This window comes from Triturus cristatus, chromosome 4_2, assembly GCF_964204655.1.
Source record: "Triturus cristatus chromosome 4_2, aTriCri1.1, whole genome shotgun sequence".
Taxonomy (NCBI): domain Eukaryota; kingdom Metazoa; phylum Chordata; class Amphibia; order Caudata; family Salamandridae; genus Triturus; species Triturus cristatus.
In genome coordinates, this window is record NC_140586.1 from 784,150,667 (window position 1) to 784,176,813 (window position 26,147).

General features: G+C 41.9%; 1 protein-coding gene across 4 annotated transcripts in view; it reads right to left on the reverse strand.

Moving 5' to 3' along the window:
- MOB3C (MOB kinase activator 3C) overlaps positions 1 to 26,147 on the reverse strand; it is a 213,647-nt gene that overhangs the window by 110,981 nt on the left and 76,519 nt on the right. For all 4 annotated transcript variants that reach the window (XM_085602711.1, XM_085602713.1, XM_085602712.1 and 1 more), the window contains exon 2: positions 8,487 to 8,999. In XM_085602711.1, the coding sequence (XP_085458837.1) occupies positions 8,487 to 8,999 (513 nt within the window). The remainder of the gene's footprint in view (positions 1 to 8,486; positions 9,000 to 26,147) is intronic.

Sequence of the window (26,147 nt, forward strand, 5' to 3'; positions counted from 1 at the left end):
CCATGGGGCCCCCCATTAGGTGTTATTTAGCCACTGAGAGGTGGTGGCGCCCCTCATCAAATGTTTCTTTAGCCCCAGGGAGGTGTTGGTCCCCGGTGTTTATAGATCTTCAGGTGAGGGGCCTGTGCGCCCCTCCTTTTCTATAAATAAATCCCTGGGGAGTTGGTAGTCCCCCAGGGCTCTAAGAGCCTCAAAAAGAGGGCCCTGTGTGCCCCCTCCTTTATTTATAAAATACCCCAAGACCTGGCCCCCCGGGGGCTTCTCCCAAAACAAGCATGGGAGCACGCACTTTTTGCTGAAATCACGAATTCCACCATGATTTTTTGGGAAATGGTGGATGGAGATATATATATATATATAGAGAGAGAGAGAGAGAGAGTACCAGATTTTATCTATTTATAGATATATACGTATATATATTTATTCTATTAGGCTGAATTTAGGAAACAGGATTGTTTCGATCTCCGCTGTTCATTTTTGATCTAATTTGCATTGTTGGATCACGTGCTCACAGTTTGTCACTATATATATGATTTGATAGGTCCAGCGCGTCATGTGATCAAGACCGCTGTTTGGCGGTCGAAACGCGTCAGGCTGGGCACTTGCATGGAAGAAACTATGCACATGCACTTTTAAATCTGCAATAAAAGGATTATTTCATCTCCATATCGTGGTCCGTACCTGTGTGGTTGCTAAGTGGAATTGATTACAGGATTGTGGTTACCATGTGATTTCTACGAAGTACGGCTGTCTTCGTTGCTACGGACCCTCCCTCCGTGCTGAGGCTGGTTGGCAAACAGCTGACATCGTGGAAGTGATTGCTTGTGAAACCCGGAAGTGGTATTTTCCGAGCCAGCCCCCTGCAGTTCCATACTGAAGGTCGAAGCTCGACTCTGCCCAAAGGATTTATCGTAAAGGACCCAAGGAGTCGGAGGACAATAAAGGTACCGGATATGGTGGTCCGAAGGGTAAGCGGCTCGACGGATTGTTATATGAACATTTCGGGTGGCAGGGATAGTGGAGTAAGATTATAGCCCAGACTTCAAGGACTGTTTGGTATACCTATGACCGATTGCAGATTACTTAATCAAATATGATATCCACAGCAGATGCGCTAAGGGACCGGGAAGCGGGGCAGACGACTTTTTTCTCAACAAACCGGAAGTGGAAACAGTACAAAAAAATAAAACCAGTAATTCGAACACTAACAATGACATAAAAAATATGCTAAAGAAGTTAGAAAAATTGCTTCGCACTGAGATGACTAAGTGGTGGGAAAAGAAATCGTTAGAAAAGTACAAGGAGGCTGGAAGAGTTCCACGAGGTTTGCGGGTTATGGTTGCCCCTTCATTCGAAAACCCGAATCCTTTGATGTTAAAAAAGTGGGCAACCAACAATATGGATGCATCAATGAACATGGTATCCATCCTAATAAAGTACGCCAAGATTGATAGAGCCAAAATACTCAAGGAGATAGGGGAAATCAACGCTATGCTGGAAGCTAATGAGCACAAAGACCAAGTAATGAAAAGGCGGGAGGAGATTGAAATTTGTTTAAAAAAACATGAGGAAATCATAAAAGAAAGAAAGAAAGATTTTCAGATTTGCCAGAGATAAGCGCGATTATGAAACAGGACGTATTTTTACTTTTTCGGAAGAATTCGATAATATAAAACGGCGGGCGCTTGCCAATGAAAGCGGCAAAGGCGGAACATCCACATCAACAGCTCAAGTGGATGTGGATTCGAGGCTCCACTTGCCATAATGTGGTCAGATCATTACTTAATAAATTTCAGCATCAGAAAGGAGCCAAATAAAGCAGGGCCTACGGGTAAATCTCTCTCCTGCAGTAGTTTTAGACCTTTTCATTTGATGTTATCGGAGGCAATACAGAGTGCCTTATGCCAATGCCCTCTCTTGCTGAGCGGTCAGCCCGAACTGGATGTGTTATCCCTGGAAAGCTGGCTAAATCAGCAGGAACAGATTCTGCCCCCCTCCCCCCAAGATGAAGGTAGAAAAACTCATTAGAGTTTCAGCCCCGTGGTTTACTACTGCTTTAAAAACCAGTAAAAGTGCCTGTAAACATTTGGAACGGATATGGCGTAGACATTATAGCCCTTTAGATAAAGCCACTTATAGCTAAGCCTTAAAGGAATACTATAAGAAAGTGCGAGAGGAGAAAAAATCGTTCCTTGTGACTAAAATTGAACAGGCGGCCAACAAGAGTCGGGAACTCTTCACTATTGTGAAAGGTTTTTCTTCCCCTTCCTCCATCAGTTGCCCGTTCAGTCCCACCAGTGACTGGACTAAGCGGGTGGCTAGTTTCTTCCATGGTAAAATTTTGGGCATTCAGAACTATTTTAAGACTAAACCTTGTGAGGAGGTGGTAGCTGACCACAGTCGGGACGCATGTCTCCTGCAATTCCCTAATATTAGTCCAAGTCATTCTCTCTCCCTCATGAAAAATCTTAAATCCGGTTCACCTTCAGATCCCTGTCCGGCGAAAGTTCTATCGTCCATAGCAGAAGTGATTAATCCCATTGTAAACACTATTTTAAACTCTCTTCTTCAGGAGGGCCTTATGCCTCAAGCTTGGAAAAGTGCCAAAATCCTACCTCTCTCAAAAAAACCTATGGCTGATCCTGATGATGTAAGTAATTATAGGCCGATCTCCCTTCTACCCTTTTTCTCCAAAGCTTTGGAGAAATTTGTGAATGAAGTTATTACAAATTTTGCTGAGGCTAATAACCTTCTTCACCCAAGTCAGTCAGGTTTCAGAGCCAATTTCAGCACAGAAACTGCCCTGCTGGAGATGGCCGAGACGGTCAAAGCCACGCTGGATATGTAAATGTAAATGTTGTAAGCTTGTAAAGCGCACAGCTGCCCACCAACGGGGGCGTCCCGGCGCTGTGGACCGCTGGGGAACCCGTCCTGGCTATCCCTGTGAGATGGTCCCTTTCTGGGTATCTCCAAGGTGAAACCAGGCATCCCCAGCGTCTGTGGGGGGCCGTTGTAGAGATGAGGCAAGCTTAATGCCCAGAGTTGCCGAGTGTGTTCCTGGTTAGAGTAGGTACCGAGGCGAGAATTATCAAGTCCATTTTGACCCTGGTCCACGACCCTGCCGCGTCGGGAATTGAACCCTGGTCCATGGCCGATTCTCTGCTTACGGGTCTGCCGCCTCTACCTAGTGAGCCACACCTCTCCATAGGGGTGAGAGCACAGTTTTGGTGCTGCTTGAGCTCTCCGCGGCCTTCGATACCGTCCCTCACAAGCATCTATTGCAAAGACTAGAGAGGGGTGGGCTTGGAGGCTTGGTACTGAAATGGATGAGATCTTTTCTTAGTAATCGTTCTCAAACAGTGTGGAACCCTCTTTTTCATCTGAAATCCCCTCGTTGAATGTGGGGGTCCCGCAGGGATCTATTCTTAGTCCCACGCTGTTTAATCTGTACTTTGCCCCTCTTGCCCTTCTCGCTGAAAAGCATGGTGCTAACATAGTGTCATATGCGGATGACACTCAACTGTTGTTCACTTGTGAGAAGGGCTCGGAGTTTGATGGGGACTGTATAAAAAACTGGCTTGGGGAGATTTTTGCATGGTTTAATGACAACCAATTAAAGTGCAACTCTGATAAATCAGAGATCATCTTTTTTGGTTCCCAAACCCATGAAGCTTGGCTTTCCTGGTGGCCACAGGACATGTCTCTCCCACTCTCGGAAGTCACGACTGTGAAGAATCTGGGGGTTAAACTGGACTCTACTCTCTCGATGAAGACGCAAGTCCAATCTGTGGCAGGCACTTGCTTTGGGATTTTGAAGATGCTGAAAAATTTTCTTCCACTTCTCCCAGTATTACATCGTAAAAATGTGGTCCAGGCCTTGGTGTTGTCGAGACTGGATTATGTTAATTCGCTGTATCTGGGACTTCCCGAGTATCTACTGAGTCGGCTACAAATCATCCAGAATATGGCTGCCAGGGCTATTTTTCTTACTAAGCCCAGAACACATACCTCACATCTTCTGTCTTCACTCCACTGGCTTCCAGTGCAAAAAATAATTTATTTTAAAGCCTTGGTCCTGGTCTTTAAGGCTTTCCACGGGATCGGGGCCCCGTACTTACGGGAAAGATTTCAGCCCTATTTACCTCAGCGCTCTTTAAGATCCTCCTCCCAGTCCCTGACCTTAATTCCAAGGGTCAGGCTTTCACGGGTTGGAGGAAGATCATTTCAGGTTATGGCCTCCCGACTTTGGAACGGCCTCCCTCTCTCACTGCGTCTGAGTCCGAACCTTCTGACCTTTAGACGAAACTTGAAGACGTGGCTTTTCCAGCTTTAGGTTTTCTTTTTTTCTAGGACGGTTACTAGGGGCGTTTTCGTTTGGTTGGTTGTTGGTGGTTCTCTGTAGCGCCGGGACACTCCTTGGAGCAGCCGCGCGCTGTATAAATCATGAATAACATAACATGTACAATCATCTTCTGCCGAAATCAGCAGTGCAGAAAGCAGCGGTGACTCTGATGACAGTCTTGGGCATAAGTCAATACAATTACCCACTAATTTTGCCCTGGAAGAAGAGCTTACTTTTTTATGGGAAGACCGCCGACAAACATTAAGACCACGCAACCTTGTGCAGAAACAAGGTGCAGAAGGAAACGACGCAGGAAACAGAGGCGGAAACTCAGGCTACAGAGGCAAGAAAAACTTAAACAGCAAGAAGTAAGCACAGGATCGGAGTTGACAGATAACACGGTGATCAATCTATCTGAAATAACCCTATCCGTTGCAGAAAAACAGCTGTTAGCACTTGGCTTGTCTTACTGTCCCACCAATTGTTTCAAATACACCCAGACGAGAGTAGATGTTTTCAAATGTATTCGTAAGTTCAAACTTAGAAAACATTTTCAACTAAAGAATGCAGTGGAAATTGCATCTAATGTCAGGGCACCCCAAAGACTATGCTCTAATTTACAAGCATCAGACATTGGCACCTTATTATTAGCACAATCACTGGCTGGAGTTAGTGAAACACCATCCAACACAACACAGGACAATCTACGTGAAGCGGGCATCATCTGCAATAGTCCTGTAGACAGCCCTTTCAGACCTCCCTCCACTTTCATCCCAATGATGCCGAGGGACGCTATTGATGTTTTTAGTGAATGTGTGGTCGAGGATTTGAAAAAACTCAATTGTACTGTTATACAACAGAACAGACAACGGAAATATTCTGAAATCCAATATTCCAAACTCATTCACAAATTACAAAAAAACACGGAAGTCATAATCAACAAGGCTGAAAAGGGGGGCAACATTGTTTTGTGGCCAAGGTTGTTGTATATGGAGGAAGCACTGCGTCATCTCAGCGATACTGAATGTTACAGAAAAGCCAGCTTTCAAGAATTAAGACAAATTAAAGATACTGTCTTAACAGAACTAGCTCAATGGAAAAGAGTGGGTCTATTGACTAAAAACGAATACTGTTTAAAAAAAAATGAAAATCCTATCATTCCAATACTATACTTCATCCCAAAAGTGCATAAAAATGTGGTACCAGTTCCAGGCAGACCAATCATTTCGGCACAGAAAAGTATTTTTGAAGCTATGTCCAAATATGCTGATCATGTCCTACATGAGTTTGTAGAGAATCTGCCTTCATTTATTAGAGACACTGGACACTTTCTAAGTAAACTCAAAAAACTAAAATGGGAGGAAGACTTATCTAATAGTTATGGATATTTGTTCACTGTATACCAGTATTCACCATGCTGATGGTATCAATGCAGTTTGCTATTTTTTGGAAAAAAAGAAGTATTCATATGCATGAACACAACAAAATGATTTAAAAAATGATTGAAATCTGTTTGACCCACAACTATTTTATGTTCAATAAGGAAGTGTTTCAGCAGCTGCGTGGTGTGGCGATGGGGGCATGCTTCTCCCCCAGCTACGCATGTTTACATGTGGGCTGGTGGGAGGAGCATGTCCTTAGAACCACCCACAAAGCTGTTTTTGACCAACATGTACGCCATTGGTGGAGATTCATTGACGTTTGTCTAATCAGGAAAGGGTCTATTGAGTTGGCAAGAAATTTTGTTGACAAACTTAATGACAACACACTTCATCTTAAATTTACAACTGACATCAGTAATGAAAAGGTACAATTCTTGGATATCGAGATTTATATAAGGGACAACTCAATTAAGACTAGGTTGCATAGAAAAGTAACAGTTGGCAATTCTGTACTTCATGCGAATAGTTCTCACCCTCGCCACCTTTTTCAGAGCATTCCATATGGTGAGTTTTTAAGAATCAGGCGTATTTGCAGTCATGAAGAGGATCTAAGAAACTGCCAGACTGAAGCTTATGACAGATTTTTAAACAGAGGCTATAGGACAAATGAATTGAGAATAGCCCTTGACAAAGCTAACAGTTACACAGGGGATGACTGCCTTATGGCAGCATCCAGTCCTGACATCTTTTCTAGTCGGACTAATGATGATACGATTGCTAAAGAGACTGAACTTATCAATAACATCAGATTGATTACAACTTTCAGCCGACAGGAAAGGCAAGTTCGCAAAATTTTGTACAAATATTGCCCGATTGTTCGGTCTGATTTAACCATGTCACAAATTCTGCCTGAGCTTCCAATACTTACTTTTAGAAGAGCGCCATCAATGAGAGGTGCACTTGTTAAGAATAGTCCTGAAGTAATTACATCTAACACTTGGCTATCAGCTAGATCAGGCTTCTTTAAGTGCAGTTCATGTCGCGCCTGTAAGTTTGGTAAGAATGTTTCTGAATATGTTACTGCTTTCAGTCCTCAGCCTATGAAAATACAAGGTCACTATACCTGTAGGACTGACTATGCAGTCTATATATTAGACTGCACTTGCCATTTAATGTATGTAGGCAGTACCACATTGCAAGTATTCAACAGGATTCTGAGAGCAGTGGTTAACTCAGATCCAAACTACCCTGTGGCACTGCATCTAAAACTAGTACACAATAATAATCTCAATGACCTCAGATACTATGTCATAAGTTCAGTACCCAAATGTAGCAGGGGGGGGGGAAATGGGGAAAAAAGGCTGAGACAACTGGAATCGGAGTTTATCATTTTACTAGATACTAAAATACTGAATGGCCTCAACACCGGTGAAGATTTCCATAACTTTTTATAGTCAATGTGACAGCCATGGGTGCTTGTATTTCATTCTGAGGGTTTTATGACACTGCATAACGGGTTTTATTTTCTGCTGTGGCTGGGTTTTATTCTAGGTTTGCCTAGTTTTACCTGGTTTTAGTGGGAGATGTCCCGGTTTTTAGCGTCTTAAATTCTTATATTGTATTTAATGTTATGTTAATCAATTTTTTACTTATCTGTTTGAAACATAAGTACTGTAAAACTATAGCTGCTATATTTATGCATAATTCTTAATCGGTGAGGATATAAACGGGCAACATAATGGTTTTATCTGGTTAGCTCTCTGTTTTACTTAGTTGTATCTGGGCTTCTCCAGATTACAGGGTTTTACGGAGTTTTGGCCAGTTCTTATCATTGCGTCAATTTGTTTGTAATACAGTATGGACACTGGTCCACTATTGGTTTGGAGAGATTTTTTTGCCTCATTATTTGATCTATTCTGCATGTAATTTCATTAAGTGGCTACATTTCCCATTCATTGCTCATGAAAGCATGCTTGTACTGTGGAAGTTTCATATTAGAAATGAATTGCTAATTTTGCACAGGCTTTTTATAATGAGGATAAATGAAAGACTTCTGTTATATGCTGCTATATATTTAATATTGACACTGAGCACTTTCACGTTTGCACTTTTTGTACTTGTACTCAACAATAGCATTTTAGAGATATATTAAATGAGTTGTACAGGATGATCAAATATTGCCGTAGAATATATTTTGGATTGCTATGGTTCTTTAAGCACTATGCTATTATTTATTAACCAGATTTTATCTATTTATCTATAGATAAATACGTATATATATTTATTCTATTAAGCTGAATTTAGGAAACAGGATTGTTTCGATCTCCAGTGTTCATTTTTTATCTAATTTGCATTGTTGGATCACGTACTCAGTTTGTCACTATATATATGATTTGATAGGTCCAGCGCGTCATGTGATCAAGACCGCTGTTTGGCGGTCGAAACGCATCAGGCTGGGTACTTGCTTGGAAGAAACTATGTACATGCACTTTTAAATCTGCAATAAAAGGATTAATAAATCTCCATACCGTGGTCCGTACCTGTGTGGTTGGTAAGTGGAATCGATTACAGGATTGTGAGGTATATATATATATATATATATATATATATATATATATATATATATATATATATATATCCTCTATTGTGTAAAGTCCCTGTAAGGTAGGCAGCAGCGCAACACCTTCTGTACGGTACCCTAAATGTTACTCTGTATCAAAAATCAATGTATACGGCAGCAACAAATACCCATTTGCACTTACCGGTTCTTGTAGGGAAGATGTCCTCATTGTTTATCAGGTTCTCGATCCAGTCCATCAGCATACTCATGTACTGCGGTGCTGTGAGCTTTGTTGGCTTCTTGTATTTGTGATCATCTTGCCACCTATACTCATACCTCAGTCCACCAGACATATTAGGGCAGCTTCTATCCGTGCAAAACTCCGACATCGTCCCATAGATAAGGTTTATCCTGTTAAAGAAGTCAACCACGTGCACCGCAATCCAGTCATTGATATTCTCGCCTGGTGGCAGCTGCACCACTGTCTTTAGGTCCAGCCCAGACTTGAGGGAGGCCTGTGCCTTTTTGTAGAGTTCAAAGCGCTGAGTCCCTGGCTCAAATTTCTTTCGAGGACGAAATGTTTTATCTTTGTTGAAAACTTGTGTCAAGCACAGCGCCATACTGGTCCTGGACAGCCACAACACTGCCAGATGGTCAGAAGAGACTCGGTCCAAGGAAGAAGAAACACCTCTGGCTGAGAAGATCAGTTTACACCCTAGAAGATATATGGTAAAAGTGGGATAATGAATTAAGGGTAGAATCACATATTAATACATCAACGATGGACCAGTATTATGTACTTCTTTCTCAAAGCGATGCCTGAATAAAGTCTTAGGGCCTCGGTTGAATGATTCAGAAATACTACACAGTTGGTAAAATACTGGGTGAAGTATTACTGTACCATTACAAGTCTGCATCTTCAGAATGATAGATTAACCACAGATATCAAATATTGCACTCTAATTTCTGCATTTGTTTAGTCAGTGAGGGCATCTTTACCTATTCCTTATTTCACCAAGCTTTTCCTGTATGGGTTTTGCTGGCTGAATTTATAACCCCCATTTAGCCGAAAACTACAGCTGAATTAGGATTTGCAAGCAACTTGTAAGGATGGTCTTGAATTATATTTTTATCCAAGGCTCATTTTTTGTCTCTTTGTGGCAATCATTTATTTTTAATATTGGCATGTAACAATAACCGCCAAGAAAACCAGAGGTCGTTGGCGTGTCTTTAAAAATTGACTTTGTGACCTGGCGCACCCTAAAAAGTTCCAAGAAATCTTGAATGGAACACTATATTTTTTTTAAGTACTTGGAATGGCTTCTCTGCACTCTGGTATCTACTGAAGCAGTAATTAAAGGTCAGAGGAGTGCAACATCCATGTATTTGGTCATTTACATTTTACATCACCCAAAAGCATCATGACCTGAAGTGTTGTGGAAGGCATGATTTTCTTCCCGTTATATTTAACTGCAGCCAACTCAAAGCACCCTGTAAATCGGACTAGAAGTGGACTTATTAGTAGGCGGCTATAGGGATCTCTTCCTTACAGGAAAGTCAGGGAGAGTGAGTGAATGGTCCGTTTGCTGCTGAACTAGGGTCAGCATGTGCGAATTGCTTCTGCACTCTCTGGAGACACACCGGTGCGGTGTTCCCTGAGACATAAGATTTGTTTGTATTTCTTATAAATGCAGACATTGGTTTGATTGATGGTGTGTACTGAATTCTGAAGGTGTAGGAGCGGTGAGTGAAAGCTCGTGTCTAAAGTGAGAATGTTCAAATGAAAGACTTCTATTAAGGAGCCACCAAATTCACACATTCAGTGATGTTGGAGTCCGAGGAATGGAAAGTGCACACCTGGATTCATTGCAAGATACATGGTGGCCTAATTGCTGGATGGGCCAGAAAAAGGCTGAACTGGCAATTGATGTGCAGATTTCCTTTGGAAGCACCTACTCTTTGGCTATTTCTGCTTTTCATTCCCACCTTGATATAGTATTGAGCTGAGGAAGCTCTGATTCTTGGGACAGTGAGTGTTGCCGTGCAGGTCTTCACTGTAGGATGGCGATACAAGTTAAGCTTCTAACCTGGAGGTGGGCTGTCTTAGTCTGGATACCAAGCTAGGAGTTGCCCTAAGTCTCCCTGCAGGGAGCATTTGAAGGCCTATATACTAGTGATCTCAGAAAGAGAGCTGGGGTTGAGGTAGTCCGCGTACAGACTCACAGACCTGGCTTACTCACCTATGTACTTGCCTGATACTAGTTCTAAGGAAGGTAAGAGACGTCATTAGGATTTACTGAACGGAAAAGGCTGCTTACCTTCGGAGTGAAGGCACAATTAGGATCACAATTTGCATGAGGCCACTAGGGTTATGCTGAAGACACAGTGAGTGATATTTCTGAACTCTTACAATATTAGGAAGACGTTATCCTCTTTATAAATATATTAAATGCATTAAATTCCCTATGAGGTTGCTTACTTGACTCCCCCTATGTACCAGGAACTACATAATAGAAAGATGATCCATTCAAGAATTCGTATAATCAGACCCTGATATACTTAAATGTTCCTCTGCATAATGTGTACACACACACTCTCTTCTATGCAGTGATTTTGGTTACCGGATTTAGGCACACTAGCCTTCCCCTTGGGGAATCCATTTTGGACTCCAAGTCTAGAAATACAAATTATAAGAATATGAATAGGTGTAAACTGCCCCTATTTATGAAGTGAAAAGTCCAAGCTCCTTTTAACTCGATGATAAAGCTGCAGCACATGTACTTCTACTAACACTGACACCACACACACAGCCTAAAACACAAAATGACTACTTAGTTTGCAAATAAATTAAGGCAGGCCTGTCCCTATTATTTAATCCAGTAAACAAAAGATGAAAAGTTGCCTGTAAGAAAAAGAAAGATCCACAATTTTACGAGTGAAAAAGGACAACAGAACTTTATTTCTGTCGACTAAAGAAAATATGTAATATTCAACATTGACGCATTTAAGTTTATGAATTGATTTCTTACACTTTTCTGTCTCTGTAAGATAATCACATAGGACCTTCTTCTATCAGTCAACTTTTGAAAATACCTTCACAGATGATGATTCTATAAATCATTTCACTACCTTAAGAATTTGGATCAGGTGCATTTTGTGATCCCTAAAATATAGAAACATGTATATAAACAACTCTAAGGGATCATAATTTGCTTTAGTAATCTGCATATCCATGTTGTTTCATCAAGAATACAGGGGTTAGCTTCACTGTTTACAATTTGTATTACAACAAGCACAAAATGCAGCTACTAGAGCAGAACAATGGGTGATCCTCATTCAGCCACTCATTCCAAAAGTGGAATGTGTCCCAAATGTTTCTTTGAAGTAAATATCCACAAGATCATAAATGCCAAGACTGTGATTCCCATCTCTAGGCAACCAGTCTACGAGGGTCCAGGCTCAGCAGCAGGGCCCACAGTAAGGAGACCCCCACTTGAAGAAACATACCTTTGTAGAACCTGAAATATTGTTTAACCCACATCTTCCGCTACCAGGTAATAAAGACAAGTAGAGAATACAAGACCAAAAGCACTAATAATACTGGCATAAAGCTGTTGGTAACCCTTGAGAGCATTAAAAATACAGTATACAAACATTATCAAGTGTACAAATAAAAATAAATGCAAATTCTAGAACAGCCTTTTCTCCTTGCATGTTAGACTCTCAGAAGTGGAAGGGGTGTCGCAGCCTCAGGCCTCCCAAGCTGGAATGCTCTGGAGCGGGTTGGACAGGCACGACACAGCTTTTTAGGAATACAAAAGAGATTAAGAGCCAGATGAACCAAGGTTTTTTTTCTCTCTTTAACTCTTTTACATATGTAATAACTATTTTGCAAATCAGAAAGGATTTTTCTGAATTGCAAAATGGCTTTAGAAATCATTACAAAAATGAAATTTGAAGGGGTGTGTTAGGGGCATTTCTTCCAAATTGCGGTTCAGTAACATATGTATCAATGGTTTGTGACTGGTTGCAAATGATTAATCAGTTTCTGACTACCAAGAAGGGGTGGTAACTAATTTGCAAAGTGAAAGGGGTAAGAAATTAACCCTTTTATCTTTGTAAATTGGGCAACCAGCTTCAGGGTGAGTAGCAGGTGGTCTAGGGGTCGCTGCCTGATCCGACTGAAGTTTACCAATACAGAAAAGTTATTTTTTTTAAAGCAGCCCCAGGTCTTTTAAGGATGTCAAGCTGCTTTAAAAATCACAGCTGGTCGCAAATTGTAACCTGCCTAATGAATATAAATTAGGCAGGTCATTCTGTGATGCCCTGCGATTTCTTATTTGAGAACTAGCCTATTAGATCATAGGTAGGTTCACAAAATAAAATACTGGTCACAAAAAGTCAGTGCACAATTTGTTACTGCATTTTGCGACCAGTATGTTAGGGCAACTTTCCCTAAATTCATAGCTTTTTCGGTAGGAACCAGTGGCGGCCCGCCATAAACAAAGGGTGGTGAGGGCCATGCAAGCGACATCGCGGGGGAGGGATGAACAATACAATAATTATTTTTAAAAACGTACCTTTTGCCGCCGGCCACATCTGGTGTTGTGTCTTGTCGCCTCTCCTCTTCCTGCCCCTGGAACAGACTCTCTGTCCAATCCCTGTGCTGCAGAGCAGTGTGGGGATTGGTCTAAGTGTGCAGAAAAGACGCTCCGCTCATACCAGGGAGTCTGTGGGGTTTCTCCAGCCTGGCTACTCAATGCAGCTGGGCTGGAGAAAACCTATGTGTGCATGTGTGTTTTGGTCGGCCTGAGACGGCCAGCCAAACACACATGAGCACTTAGGGAGTGACGTGCACTAGCACTCCTCCTCCCCCCTCCCATGCTGTGGCCCGCCCCTCTCAACACCGCTAGCTTAAAGCCGGCAAATGTAAAATAAATGATGCAAGAACATCGTTTTATTTTACATTTGCTGACTCTGAGCCAGGCAGTGGGGCTACCCTCCTCCGCCACTGCAGAGGAGCCGCCACTGGTAGGAACACCTGAAGGTTGTAGTGGTTTGTGGCTGAAAAGATCCTTCTAAAAGGATTGTCATTTAAAAACGGCCTTCATCATGACATCAAAGTACCATCACAATTAACAGTGCCTGTAAAAACACCAAGAAGAAGTACCATCTTCATGCCTGAGTAATGTAGAAGCTGCTTTGGGAGATCCCCCCCACACTGCTCAGCGGACTCCAGTGACACATGGTGTCAGTCCAGCACCTTCCAAAGGCACTAAATCTGTTCTGTAAATCACTGGAGATCTGAGGTGCCTCGAAGCATCTTAGATCTCCTTAAGCAATGTACTGGGATAACCACTTAATACCATACAATGCAGCATAACTATCTGGATAGCAGCTCAATACATGTAAATTGTAACCTGATTTTAGGAATTAATTTCCCAGGTGCAATTTGTCTCGCAGTTTCTCTCAAATTAACTGCACAGGGAAATACCTAAGAGCTGCTAACACTGTGTAAATATATAAAGTGCAATCTTAATCATTTATTAAAAATCTGTCTTGCATATGGTCTACCAAACAAATATGTCTGGTTATATTACATTCAATATTGAAACAAAGCTGAAAGCATATTCATATTGCGAATAATCTAATCTTGATTCATTTTTAGTTTAGCAGTTCTTTAGTGGCCAGATGTATGAAATTCTAATCTCTCTGAATATTCTATTAGTACTTCCCAAGAAATAGACAGCTATCTCTCATGAGCCTCAGAAGTTTAACTGAAAGAGAAATAAGCCTTTGGGTAGATACAGAAAAAAGGTCACCGATTTTGGCTTAAAGACCACATAGTCGGCAAGCTCTGTCTGACTTTAGGAACTTACTCCAAGATCCTCCAAACTGAAGAACAGGGACATGTTTCCGGTGGAATAGTAGATAACCCATTTAACTTTTGTTTGTCAATTTGGTGATAAATATGATTGTTTACATGTGTTATATGATTAATTGGAGTAATATGTATAGTGGTTATCTGCTAGCATACATGGGTCTGTTCTGAACGGCTAGTCCAAATAATTATTTTATGGAGGGCTCAACTTTCTTTGCTAGTTAAAGGAACACAATTCCTACAAAGCAAACTCATATTTCTGCAATATAGATTATAAGTGCACACCGTAATTGTTATTACTATTCAACATTCCTTCAGAAGGTGTCGCATTGAGCAAACACTGCTCTGCTTTAGCACAAGACATACATATGCCAAAAATCACTTGATTGCAGATAAAGCCGTATTTGTAATTTACTGCAGTAGGTGGAGGTATGCAAGCTAAGTAGTTTACAGACACAATGTTTTCCTAATCGGTCTAGCTTACTGTTCAATCGTCCTCGAAATGCAGGACTCCAAGCAGAATAATTGTATCCATTTTGGTGGTCAGTGGTTGCTTCTCCAGTAGCCATGCCTCCATAAATGAATAGAACATGTTTGGTGTCATTAGCGACTTCAAAACACAAATTACATGTACACAACATTTGATTGCCAGTTCAACATCATGTTGATTATTAGCTCAAGATAATGGTATTCCTTGACATTTTAAATTTTTACATTGTTGATGAACCAAACAAAACTACATATTGACATAGAGAAATCCATTATTTTAGTCTTGGAGATGTTTATTTACAGAAAGGTGAGTTGATTGTCTTCTTATAATGTGCCTAAAAGCATTTGAAATCTGATAAAAGTGGTTTCCATGAGGAGGAGATCATCTGCACAGGTGATGACTATGGGTGTAGGGTAAGTATGAAGTATATCTTAATGTTATTGCAGTGCATAATCAACTGTGTGTGTAGATACATTTATTGGAGAGAAGTAAATACTCACCAATACTATGTTCCCCATACATAGCTAAGTAATTGGAAGACACATTTTAAAAATTAAAAGTGAATCCAAAGCTGTGGGTATAACACAGCCCTGACAGTTTAGAGTTGTTGCCACAAGCATAGTTAGGCAATCGCTGAGCATGCCCGTAGTTCCTTCCTTGGCTAAGCTTTCAAAAGTTACACATTATTGAATTGCAATAAAATCTATACTTCATGTGTATTAAAGACAATTTATGTGCCACGCTTTGAAAACTTTGTTCAATCAGCGCCACCAAATTTGAAGTTTCTCCATAAACTTTCAATGTCCCATAATAATGGACCAAGCACAGTTCACACATTACAAAGTGTGTGTTCTAGATTCCCTTTTGCTTTGATGAGTTTATTATGAAGATTGTCAGTGTGATCAATGGTGGCCAGGTTGAAGAGAATGCCTAGCTCACTCACTGCATAAGGGCATTGATCAGCCAACCTCTTTCCAGCCTCAAATGTGGAGTATACCAGGGGTGGGGGGCATAGGGGTTGGGCGGCGAATACATTTTTTTACTACTCTTGTTGTATCTGTTTAATTGGCATCACTAATTAAGATATCAATATTATTTGTACTTGGGGCATATGGCCTAACAAATTTTGTAGCCTCAGTCTTGAACTAGCTCGTTATTCACCACTGTTACCTTTATTGGATGCTTTGATATTAAAGTGTTCTCTGCTAAGATCCCTTGTACATCCACTTTTTCTATAAACTGAAAAAGTTTGGTACACTTAATCTGGCCAACCCAGGTAATGCTAGTAATGTCACTTACCTTATGACCATGAGAAAGTAGAACCTGAGTGGTATGAATGTCTTCTTAAAGTTTGTAATTTCCACACTGGTCAGCAAATATATGAGATTTCCTCTGGCTAGGATATAATGGCTATAATCATAAGTGGGTAACAAGTTGCCTTATGAATGAACCAAATATTTGGGGGCTAGTGGATTCAGTGTGTAATCTTTTGGTTTCCGTTTATATTCATACCTGAGAAATACACTGTGCTTTTGAGGTTTAATCCACTTTAGTTGTATTATTTAATTGTAATGGGTGCTTAATAAATATTTTTAATTCAATTCCATTTCTAATGATTCCCTTTCCTGTCCTTTGTCTGTCTTCTATGTTTGGTTCCAACCTTTTTACTTAAGCTTGTGGCTGTATAATTTGAACTTCCATGGGGTTAGATCTACTCATTTGCTCTAACACTTTTATGCTAAATGGGCAGGGCTACTGAATAATCACTGGTGAGGGAACTTGAAGAATTATCCTAAACTGCTTAATATTTGCCTATATTCACAAACAATAGACACGGATTTCACCTTGTTTATGGGCATATTTTTCTTTCATATTTCATTGCTTTTGATGGCTCCAACCTTGGTTTTAACGTTTTGAGTTTCTTCAACCTTTTTTAATAGGTTAATTTATAAACCTTTCATTTTGGTCAATGAATTGATTAGTCCTGAATGCTGAAATTAAGTTTTGTTTTGTGTCATCTGAAATCATGCATAAAAATGTAAGTCACTATTGTACTAGAATCTTTAGTTAGCTTGATCAAAAGAAAGTTCATTAGGAAATTCTCTACAAAGAGAAAGTTGGTGAAATAAGCTTCAAGAAGAAGCCTGAAATGTGACATATTTTCTGGTTTATCAATCAAAGAAACTAACATTATTAATAGCCTAGGTCATTATGAGTGCTTTTGCATTAAGTGTTTTCAAAATCAAGCGTGGTAGTATTTCGAATTTGATCTACAACATCATCTATGTTAAAATGTAATATAATATAGAATTTAATTCCATTAAGAAGGGATCAATTTTCTTTGCCAGTTGTAGAATATATGAATTCCTACAAAGTAAATTCATATTTCTGCAGTATTGAGATCAAGTACCTACTATACTTACTATTCCAATTAAGCATTTCTCGGTAAGACATTGCATTGAGTAAACACTGCTCTGCATTAGCACAAAACATTACGTTTGTCAAAAATCATTTGATTGCAGATAGAGACATAAGTATTTTTAGTTTACTGCGGAAAGTGGAGGCAAGCAAGCTTAGTAGTCTACAAACACACTTTATGCCTAAGAAGGCTAGTTTATCATTCAATTATCAACAGCATGCAGGACGTCAAGCAGAAGAATTTGGGTCTGTATTGGGGGTTAACACAGTGGATGCTTTGTCATAAGCTCCCGGCCTGTAAATGCTTAGACTATGTTTGGAGTCATCAACGACTCCAAAAATACAAACGAAAGTAACAAAATAATTTGCTAAAGGAGACTTTTCCAGTGACTGGTCATGCCTGGTGAGAGAGAGATATGTAGAAGAAATGTTATTCAATTCCTCAAGCTGTAAGTCCAGTTTAAGTATATGCATAGTCATTCTATTTGAAACTATGTTTAAAGTATCACCAATAGTTCCAATACCAGGTGTATTAGAATTGGAAATGCTACTGGAGGTTCATTTGGATCTATTATTATGCCTAAGCAGTCTAATTCTTGTTAAGGCAAGCCAACCAGACAGTGCAAGCTGCCTGGTAGCTAAAGACCTACTGTGGGCTTTCCAAGAGTTTACAAGTTCGTATATCCCACCCATTGCTTACCAGTGATTGTGTTTATTGGCACTATTGTCATTTGGTTGCTTCTTATTTGACAGCTTTCCTTGTCCATCTTGTGTTTGTTCCTCCCCTGGAATATAACCTCTTTACCATTGTCTTTACTGGTTGACTTCCACTGCTCACTTCTAGGGAACTACGTTTCCTCTTTAGTTAAGCACTGCACCAGAATGCATCTGTTTTCCAGCTCTCTCCTTTTTGTGTCTTCTCCTCCCTATCGCCTGCCAAATACCTGCCCCTGTTCTGATCTACTCTCTCCATTGTGCTGCTCTCTTTCTCTTCGCCCGGCGTGGTCCCTTTTGCTGTCGCCCTCTCCCGTGTTGCTGTCTCCCTCTTGTGCTTATCCCTTCGCCCTTGTGTTGCTCTCCCCTTGTGTCCATGCCCACCCCCCACTGCTTCCAGCAGCTCGGGCCACCTACCCGCTCCTCCATTGACTTCACCTCTGTTGTTTCTTTTTTAAAGATATATTTTTTGCGGCGGGCCAGGCAGAAAATTGAATGGAGAAGTCCACAAAAGTGCTTCTGAAAACATACAATTAAAAAAAAAAATTGTATCCACAGACTTTTTCTAAAATTTAAAAATAAAACATTCAATGGCCTGTGTGCAATCTGTCCATGTACTGCTCCGCAGTATCCAAGGAGAATGGTTTGCTGAAAGTTGATGCAGAAGAGAACCTTGCTGTAATGGGCATCAGGCACACAGCAAGCCTATCGTAAACAAGTCAGACTGCTTCGGTTCAGACGACCAGAATAAGACCGTTTTCATGAAACATAACTAGATAAACATTGCCTGTTCCCCCGCGTAGTGACAAGATAGTAATTGACCAATAATAGAGCCCGCATTCCAGTTTTGAATAACGACTGCCAATCAGTTTTGAACAACAGCATATTCATCTGGCCACCTCTTTCCATTCGGCCTCTGGTGAGAAAAATATTACTGACAAGCATTGGTAATGCCAAATGGTCTGGCTTTAAAGGGATGTCGTATGATAATATGAAACATTACAAGTAGACAGCATGGGAATGGATATGTATTTGTGTGGAAGTAAAGAACAGTAGAATAATATTGGTGTAGGTTAAAAGGTCAGGTGACAGTTACACCATCAAGCCAAACCTTAATATCCATATAGGTTAATAAAAGCCCTACTTGCATCTGTGCTGCTTCCAGAGAAAAAGTCTATACATTATCTAATTATCTAAGTCACTTTAATAGCATTACAAGTTCATGTGGGTGCCCTCAAAAGATCAAGCTTAGGTAGCTGGATAAATAAACAAAATTATCGCAGCTGTGTGTAGGGCAATCACTTTTTTTTAAAGGACACAACTTCTGCCCAATAAAGACCCTTAAATGGGGCAGAGGAAGTGGTGCTAAATAAACAATGAGTCTGCATCAAGGAAATCAAGAACTAAACTAATATCTCTTTTAAAATAAATAGCCAAGTAAAATATGTGGCAGCACGCTGTCAACCCAGACTGACCCACAAAGGTAAAATCAAGGACAAAAGAGATGTTCCTTCACTCTTTGACAATGATCATCACAAATTCAGACCGGTCCTACAGAGCAAACGGTTCTTGATCTACATGCTAAGGATTTCTTAGCTCTAACTTCCTTTCCAGAGCTTCCTCGCCATCTGAATACCACGGTGCCAGATGAAACAATAATTAGACAATAATATTTAAGGGAGTTCCCAGACGAAAGATGCTCACAATCATCAGTTTCAACTCTCACAACCTCTGCGAGGCAGCCTTAAGCCTTTGTTTCTGTATCTTCACACATATACTCGCAGCCGATGACGAATTCTAGGTGGCAATCTGCTAGTCACACCTATCGTCAAATCTTGCCATTGGGAAACCGCCATCACATCTCATGCGATTACAACACGGTTGTTATAACGACCGCGTTGTTACATCGCAGTACCGTTACAACGACTTGCTGTAAGGGGCGCTCTAAACTAAGGAATAGTATAACTTACTATTCCAACACCTTCCCTATTGTAGCACACACTGAAGTTGAAATTGTAAATTATAGTGCGTTGTAATGGTACTGCGATGTAACAACGTGGTCGTAGAAATGACCACGTTGTAATCGCACGCATTGTAAATGCATGCGATGTAAAAGGAGACCAGGTTCTTAAGTCACTTGCTCTAGATCCTGCTACATACCCACCACACCTCTTGGCTTCCACAGCCCCTGTATGAATACAGTGACGCAGAGCAAAGTAGGAGTGAGAGCATGCAAGTCAGCGATTGCTTGACCATAATTGGTCAATGAGGAGGGAGAATGGAAGGGAGCAGCCCACAGTCAGCATTTTCACATCTCAAAGACCGAGTATCATAGACTACACTTTTGTGTCTCCAGTTTGTGGAACAGGAAAGGAGGAACATACTTAACATTATTTCAGGACAGAATAAAGGTAGATTTGTTTCAAGTTTAAGACACTCCTCATTGTACTGGGTTCAGGTTCAGGTTTGGGACAGCATGTTTTTGGTCACAGTAAATCCAGTTTAGTGAACTCGTGAGAAAAGACAATGACCAAATGTTTCATAAAAGTCCTGAAAGATTTCTTTTTAGGGGTGGTCGGTATGTCATTGTCATTTCTGTTGTGTGTTTCTGCTACACGTGCGACTCGCTACATCACTCTCTAATGCATGCTGGTGCTTGTGTATGTTGACTAGAAGCATGTGTTGGTGTGAACTATGTTTGGTTGGCAGATCCTTCGGTGACTGAGTGTATTCTCATGTTAGCAGGTTCGGGAATGTTGGGAAACAAGTGTTATAATGTAACAGTGGCAGTTGAGGAAAGGACTGCGGAGATGGATTTGTGGCTAGAAATAAAATAGGTTTGGTGTATTTCTACAGACTGCTGTAAAGGTGCTACTGTTTTGTCGCAAAGTCTTACTGATCTTTTTGTGAAGGTGCATCGCAAGGAAAATTGTTATTGTCTGTTGGTCCTTGTATAACATACATCTACCACCAGTATGGTCTCATAGTGTTGTCATCTTGCCTGATTGATTGCACGCCGGAGGATGCATGCTTCTTTGGAAGAGTGTCTGGTTGGAAAGTGAAGAAGGGAGAGATTGTTTGATGTTGTGTGTGAGGCTTTAATGCATGCACAAGGTCATGCACAAGGATGCTGCACACATGGCCAATAGAGGCTAAGGGAGAAAAAAAAGAGGTTTTGATATGTACATTTCAGCAACCCACTATATGGCTCTTTAAAGTCTGGTCAATTAACTACTGCAGTCCAAGTGGAATACGTAAGAGCTAGATGTGGGTTCTAGTATATCAAACCCTCATATCCTGAAGACGAAAGTCCAGGTAATGTTAGGTCGAGGTTCTTGTTAGAGCAAATTTATAATTAATAAATCGTGATTAATGAGTTGCATGAAGGATTTACATATGATACAGATTTGCTCTATTTTAGAGAATTGTGTTTTGCCTAAATTGGCTAAACTAGGCCCAAACTCCATCTTAAACATGACTACGTTTTCATTTCTTCTTTCTCCATACGCAGCAAAATGTGCACTAAAACATTGTTGAGATGTAATAGGTTTAGTAACTCTTAGGGTATGTATTAGGTATTGTTGCATTTTGTTCCGAAATGAGATTCGCTGAGACTAACATTTTGCTTACCTAATGCTGACTGTATGCTTTTTACTGTGTATTTTCCTATAAAAGGGGGCTAATTTTGCTAATTGTTGTTTTCCTGATTTGTAGAGAACAGATTTACAATGGTCTGTTGCACACTCTGGATTTGAAAACTCTTCTTGAGATAGACACATAGGGGCTTATTACGATGGAGGTCGGAAAGCCTCCGAGTTTTGGTTGTAGGCTTTACGACTGCCATCGTCAATTTCAATTCCTATCGGCTGGCTTCCGAGGGGCTCAAAGAGCCCATCAGCCAGTCAGAGGCCGGCCTGTAATCCCAATGGTCAGTCTTTCCGCCTTTGGGATTAGGATGCACGGTTTCCGGCAGGGTTGCCCTGCCGGCCTTTCTGACATGCAAACCCTGTCAAAGCTTGTTCGGGGGCCCCTAGCAGGGCCCCCTTGTGTGCACAACCTTCAGTTGGGGCAGAGGGGGCACCTATGGTCAGGGCCGGACTGGCCGTAGCAGGCACCGGGCAAACCCCCGGTGCGCCGCACGAGTGGGGGGCGGTTTTGGGCCCCTGGGGGCCGTTTTTGTTACAGGGCCGTTTTTGCAGCATAGCTGCAAAATCGGCCCTGTAACAAAATCGTCCGAAAACCGTCTCTGGCTAAGAGCTCGGTGGCACCACCAACCCCCGGCGGGAGGGGGGAGTGGGGCCGCCGAGCACTTTGCCAGGGCCGGTTTTGGTTCCCAGTCCGGCCCTGCCTATGGTGCCCCCTTGTTAATCCCTGCACCCCGTGGCAAGCACACTGATGCCTGCCATGGGGTGCAGGAATTAACACCACCTCCCATATCCCTGTGGGAGCATGTACTACGGCCGGTTTACGGCCGTAACACATGCTCCCATACAGGAAATGTAGGAATGCGACTGAACAGTGTTCGGTCGCATCCAATTCTGGCAGTCTGGACCACCCACCGGAGGTCGGTCGGTCCTGTTTACGAGACGGTGTAGGACGGAAGCAATTCCGCCCGACATCATAATCGGCCCCTTAGTCTCATGCTGCATTTATAATTGTAAATACCAGCTTTATCTATTATTGACAACTGATTTATGAGCCTTATGCTAATTCCCTGTATATGATTTATCATGGATGTTGCCAGATTTTTCTAGACTAACCATATTTTGCCTTATGTAATGAACTTAACCTTCTAATACATTTTCATGGTTTTAAACTGATATCTTGTCTCAAGGCGGCTTATTTAAATGATGATGTTACTTAATGTGCTGAATAAAATTGTATCTAATTTTGCTGAATAAACTCTAATCTACTTAGAAGCACATTTTCTCATTAATTCTTGGGGACAACATCGCACCAGATCCCGAGTAGGCACTTCATCTTTAGACTGATAAGATAGCGTTAACATTTTTGGACAGAAAATGATGAGCTCAGTCAAGAAGACACTAAAGTCTAAATAGATGTAGGTGTGCATTATATTCAGTTAAACATGAGGACGTGTGTGGATGGTAGTCACAGAATACAACTGAGAAGGCAGTGACCTCTAGACCGAAGTTGGTAAGGTGTTCAAGCAGTCTCAGGCCCTGATACAATTGAAGCAAGACAGAGGTTTATGTTAAGGACCAAGTCAATGATGTTAAATGAGCCCAACTGGGAGCAGCAAGAGCGTTGAGAGAAACGTTTGGGCAAATGTAGGTGGCTTAATCTACCATTCATCCTAGGAGTTTTGTATTTTCTCAGTGCCTGACTTAGGTAATGGGAAAGTAGGCAACAAAGCCAGATTTTAGATAAGTTAACACGGTAACATATAACGACCCAAAAGTAACTGATACAGGTAGAGTGAAAGCTAGCCCTCCGCTTTTGCCCCATGGACAGGCATATGTGGTATTTAAACTTTAGCATTCTTGAATATCTCTGCTAGAGTGCTACATTTCTACCTCTCATGGATCATTGAGCTGGATGTCATTGTTTTTCAGACCTGGAGTCATCCCCCTTGCCAAGTCATGGTGCATCCTCATTTAGGGGAAGGAGTGGTGGTGCAGGCCAACATCATCCTCTGGAGACATCAGTTCAGGGTCCAGAGTGCTATCTGTCTCCAAGTTCATAGTAATTCAGCAGGGGCTGAAGATGTCCAGTCTATTCCTTATGGTAACATTTGGTTACATCTTTAACATAATCATGCAGAAATCAGAAGCTTAATCAATGGAAAATTGAACTGACCACAAGTTGAGTTTCTTGAAATGATGGTGGGAGGAGCCAAGGTTTTATGGTGCATCTGAGATCAAGGTTGTCCATCCTCTGGGTACCTGCCAGTGCTGAGATGCATAGCTCAGCAAACTGTACTGAGAATGAAGTGCCTCCCAGGTGGAGTGTCTGGAAAGCAGAGATCAATGTACAGTTGAGATTTGTATTTGAGGCTTTGGCCGAGTGTGTATGCTTGCAATTTAACCCATTCAGTGCCCTAATGATGTATATAAACATAAAAAGGTGTGACTAGGATGCCCATATGACGTGTATATATGTCACTGTTTACATTCTACACCCATGACGGCACCCATCCATGGGTGGAGCAACAGTAAAGGCTAATGGCAGATACTAATGGCCCCAGTTCCTTCCTAGCCAGGCCCACCAGCTTGAGACACTTTTTTGGGTTGATGGGAGGGAAGGAGGTGGGAAGGAGGTAGGAGAGAAGGTGGGAGAAGCAGCCTAGACCCTTACCCCCTCCCTCCCACCATTCCTACTACCCCACCAACAGAAGAAACAAGCCTGGAGGTGGGGATTGGAAAGGGGTGGATTATGTATGTTCCTAGTTTATCCCCTGGACCAGGACTGTTTTTAATCGTTCCTCTTCCAATTCCTACTTATTGAATCATATTCATGTTTCCGTGTTTGTCTCCCAGAACTTCTCTTACCAAGAGAATTTCTTTAGCAAAAAATAAATCGAAACAGAGTCTGCCTCCTCCTTGGGGTACAGACACAGAGTTTTGCACCTTGGCAAGGATCCAGATGCTAGTTATTTTTTTCTTAAGTACAAAATAATCCAAACAGCACCTGTCTCCTTACTGGGGCTCAGACACACATCTACACGTCAGCAACTAACCAGAAATTATTTTGATTTTTTCTATCCGAGCCCCAGCATCTGGCTCCTCGCTGGGGCTCATGTAGACATGTTGCGCATGTCTATGCCTTAGCAAAGGAGCCAAGATGCACTTTAGATTTCTTCTTAGCCTCAGAATAATTCCAAATCTCACCTGGCACCTTGCTGGGGCACAGAAACACGTCTAGGTGTGGAGTTGTCCCGCACATCAGAGAGCCTTCCAACCTGGAAACTCCTGAGGAATGAACTGCTGCAGCGTGCCTTCAACTAAACCCCATGCCAAAGTGTTGGAATAGCATCTGAATGGGATCGGTGATGTGAGGCAAAGTGATGGAGCCGCTCTGCAGAATGCGATGATGGGCCCCTGATACTTTCATATCCCATAGGTATCCCAAAGCCTTGGACTGAAAGGGGCCCCCTAAAGGGTCGAAGCCCACCTGCGCCGTAGGGGGTGCAGGTGCCTGCATCGCATCCCTGAATAGGGCCCAACACCACTGCTTGCTGGGGATTTGCTCCTTTCCAGCATTTCATATCCTGTGTTCTTTCCAGCATCTCATATCCTGTGCTCTATCTACAGATCTAGACCAACCGAAGGAGACACTTAGTGCGCTTTATAACAAAGCCTCTAAATAAATAAATCACTCATTGAACTTTCCCAGACTGAAAGCAATGTGGACATTTCTGCCAAACAAGCGCTCATTAACCTCAGATTGTAGCAACGGAAGTATGCAACAAAACCCACGCTCGAGTGAACCGAGAAATATAGGAAACGGCCTCATTGACGGGCCTGCCAAGGGCATGTACAGTGGGCTCTCTGTAGTGTAACATGCAGGTGTTTCTGTTGGTGGGAGGGCCCTTCCTGCAGGCTGTGCCAGGACATCCGCCCTGCGCTGCCGGCCTTTCATTGGCACCAGATTATACAGAACTGTACACGACCGAGGCCAGGGCACAGGAAGCCGAACCAAGGCCCTCTCCAGCCTGGCTATTGTTTACTTTATCAGGCCTTCAGCTGCTGCCCGCCTGGAGATGTTAACTGGTCAGCTGAAAGCCAGCCAAGGCCGCAGATCAGCACAAAATGAACAGAAACCAAACCACGCTGCTAGAGCGCAGGCGCACAATGCTAATCAAGAGTAATTTAGATTATATGTGAATTAAAGTGCTCAGGTTACACGGGTGCAGAAATTCAATGATGATAAATCATTTTAGACCGACGCCGGACTGACCCTTCTGACACCCTGGTATTTCCCCAGCAGACTGCAGATTATGGAGGATGCTTTCAGATAAGGGCTTGCTGCCAGGACCCAACCATACCCCCTCGTGCACTGTGGAGCAGGTTTGAACATTGTTGCCAGGGTGAATTTTGTTTCCAGATCAGTCAGGCATTAGAGGCTGCAGCGTGCAGACTCTGTCGCCCTGTGGGTCACTGCTCCCCTCTCAAGGCTAAATCAAGCCCCAAGTGTTAGACCACCAACTAACTTCCGAGCTGCTAATATCTGGTGCGAGATTACAGTGTAAGGCAACATTAGCATCACGTGAAGGCTGAGCCTCTTTGGCATTACGTGAAAAAACATAATAAAGAAGTAACATAATGATAAATCCAAAATGATGAAATGCACACATTTATATTTATAGCAGGTTATGATGAAATTAAAAATAACATATA